The 3,274-nt window shown below is 39.9% G+C and overlaps 1 protein-coding gene across 1 annotated transcript; it reads left to right on the top strand.

The window, feature by feature from the left end:
• Positions 1-268: 268 nt before the first annotated feature.
• On the top strand, positions 269-2,526 carry LOC132165570 (20 kDa chaperonin, chloroplastic). The gene is made up of 6 exons (XM_059576193.1): positions 269-381; positions 527-720; positions 1,231-1,410; positions 1,486-1,641; positions 2,000-2,077; positions 2,224-2,526. The coding sequence occupies exons 2-6, from the start codon at positions 535-537 to the stop codon at positions 2,395-2,397; spliced, it is 774 nt and encodes a 257-aa protein (XP_059432176.1). The 5' UTR covers positions 269-381; positions 527-534; the 3' UTR covers positions 2,398-2,526.
• Positions 2,527-3,274: the final 748 nt, after the last annotated feature.

The following is a 3,274-nucleotide window of genomic DNA, read 5'->3' on the forward strand; positions in this document are numbered from 1 at the left end:
TACACTACCGGAGCATTTGACGTGAGCTAAATACAAAATTAACGAATTAAAATCCTATTAATACTATATAATCATATATTCATGTTTCGAAATAACTTGAATCTGACATAATAGATCGGCAGTTTTTCACAAGACATAAACTTTATAAAACCTTTACCCGCCCGCCCATGACCCACCCGTTTACTCGGGGTAGCAAGACTGAGTGCAAGGAGCGCGTGAGTTACAGCGTCTGCAGCAAACCTCTTACACCAAAATTCTAGAAGAGTCTTTTATCTTCTGATAAAACCCCTCTCCTAAACTCGCTAGGGTTTTATCCTCTCCAGGCGTCCAAACTGCAAAACAAAACTCACTCATTTCTTCTCTTCATTCTATCCTAAAAAGGTACGAAGATAAGCCCTTCACTTTTCTCGTTTTGAATCCTATGCTTTGTGTCGCTGTGTTTGTGTAATTTTGAAATTCTGTCAAATTCTGGCTTAATAGTCTGATTCTCAATTTCTTTTTTTCTTTTTTTTTTCGGTGAGAGTAGACCCAGAAATGGCTACAGCTCAGCTGACAGCATCGTCGATCTCGACTAGGAGCTTGGCGTCGTTTCAGGGGCTTCGGCCTTTGGAGGCTGTGAAGTTTGGTGCTTCAGCGGGGCACTTGAGAGTAGGGGCTGGTCTCACTCAGAGGTCGTTTAATGGTCTGGTTGTCAAAGCCGCAACCGTGGTCACTCCCAAGGTAGTGGATTTAACTCACCCATTTCTGCCTGATTTGTGTTATTTTTGCTTAGTGATGAGAGTGTTCGGTATTGGGTGCTTGATTCAAAGATTGTTATTATGTGGTATGTGGGGTTTTGCTTGTTGTGAATAACGTACTGGTATGTGGCTGGTTTGGGTTTTCTGGGATAGATTTCCCTTATAATTTGGGTTATGGATATTGGTTTGAATATGTCATTGAAGGGTTGGAGTTGATGCAATGTGATTTATTGAGTTTTTGTTTGATAAAAAATTATTTTTCTTAATCGAGTTTAGTTATCTTCAATTCTACGGGCAAATTTTAGAAAGATAAGTCATTTTAATTTATGCTATTTCCTGGGCTTGGTTAGGAGACCCTTGTATTATGATCAAACTGTGGTTGCCATACATGCACAGCATTTGTTACAGACAATCTGACAAATTGAAGTGTTTATACCATTCATGCTATTTGTGGCTTATCTGACATTGTAGTGTTCTGTTCCTATTTCTGCAGTACACTTCGCTTAAGCCTTTGGGTGACAGAGTGTTGGTGAAGATCAAAACTGCAGAAGAAAAGACCGATGGTGGAATCTTACTTCCAACAACTTCTCAAACAAAGCCTCAAGGAGGCGAGGTGGTTGCTATTGGAGAGGGTAAGACTGTTGGGAAGACCAAAGTGGACCTCAGTGTGAAGGTAACTTTTTCTTATACTACATCTTTTTAGCTTCCAATTCTTCCTTCTCTTTTCCTTCACCAATTGCTTGTACAGACTGGCACCCAAGTTGTGTATTCCAAGTACGCTGGGACTGAGCTGGAGTTCAATGGCTCAAAGCATCTTATTCTGAAGGATGATGATATTGTCGGTATTCTTGAAACAGATGATGTCAAGGATCTCAAACCTTTGAACGATAGAGTTCTAATCAAGGTTTGTTTGTTGCCCCTTTAATGTTTGTTACTCTCGCACGTATTTTCATCAAGTATATATATCACGGTGTACAGCCAAGCATAAATCACGTGTTCACACAAGTATATATCTAATACTTAGGGTGTTGTCAATGTGCTGCTGCCTTTAGCATGCTCTGGAAATAAATCTTGGAAATGGGTGTAATTAGGTTTTCACCCGTAGACTTAGTTCGCACAAGTAGGTAGCTGTGCTTGAGGGTTTCTTTCTTTGATTTTGCATTACGCATCAGTTACTCTTTTTTCTGGTTTGTCGTGGGGGTCGCTCAGAAGATAAAGGTAATCTTGGTGTTTTACCTTGTGTGTTTGAACTCTGACTGCAGGTTGCTGAGGCTGAGGAAAAGACTTCTGGAGGTTTGTTGCTGACAGAGGCAACCAAGGAGAAACCTTCCATTGGCACGGTGAGCGTTATAGCACCTTAAGCTTTGTTTTCTTTATCCCAGGCATTACCTGAATACTTAAAATAGGATGGATTATATTAGTAGAGCTTTTGGTGTGTAGCCTGTGAGATCGATACTTGATGTGTATTCTGCATTGTATGTGGTAGGTGATTGCTGTTGGGCCTGGTCCTCTAGATGATGAAGGCAACACGAAACCGTTATCCATTACCCCTGGGAGCACAGTTATGTACTCCAAGTATGCTGGGAATGACTTTAAGGGCAAAGACGGTTCTGAGTACATTGCTTTGAGGGCTTCAGATGTTATGGCTGTTCTTTCTTAGGTCTCGATTAATCATGTGCTTGACATGTACCCCGGAATTTTAAGGCGAAAGTGCCTCAAGGCATTTGGATTTTGAATGTAACCGTACCTTGAGAGTATGTTAATTTCAGTATTTTCAGTTCTTTGCATAGTCAATACAAGTTCATTGAAACATCGCAGGTTCATCTGATAGTGAATAAATCCATCCTGCAAGTGAGTTTATAACCATATTTTGTATTACATCCAACCTAATTCCTCATCCACTCGAAATTTCTTCCCTCATAATCTTAGTAAAACATCTGTTTGGAGGACTTTTAAGCCCATTGAACTCATAAATTTTCGTGGTCCAAAAACGATTAGAAAACCTCGTGTATATTGAGTACAGGTTTCAAACTTGAGGACTAGACTATCCATGAGAAAAATTTTACTGCGTGTGGGGGTTAATTCAATTCACCCAAAAACTGTTGGAAAACCTTCCCTTTTCGCATTGCAATCACGTTTCCTGCATGGTTCAACAGCCCCGGGCAAGCATTTTATTAATCGGAGGACTTGATGTTGTGTATGATGAGGTGCAGCCGTGCAGGGTTGGTGGTTGCGAGAGGATGATGAGTTCTGTTCAAACTGTATTTCTCTTATTTGCCTACTTGGCGTATTCCTTGTTCTCCCCATTCGATCGCAACTGATTTTCATTCTGTCAGCAGTTTTGTCTACTTCTCTAGTCGGAACGAATAAAGAGAATCATAATTCCTCCACAAATAACTTATACACATGGAAATTAGAAAAGAAAAAAAATAAATTATATACATATGGTTAAGTTTCTTAACACTAAAATCTCACTGAGATAGCATTATTTGCATTGTTGAAAGAGAACATAATTGTAATGTGAATTTCTTCCGCGA

This window comes from Corylus avellana, chromosome ca11 (genome assembly GCF_901000735.1).
Source record: "Corylus avellana chromosome ca11, CavTom2PMs-1.0".
Lineage (NCBI taxonomy): Eukaryota > Viridiplantae > Streptophyta > Magnoliopsida > Fagales > Betulaceae > Corylus > Corylus avellana.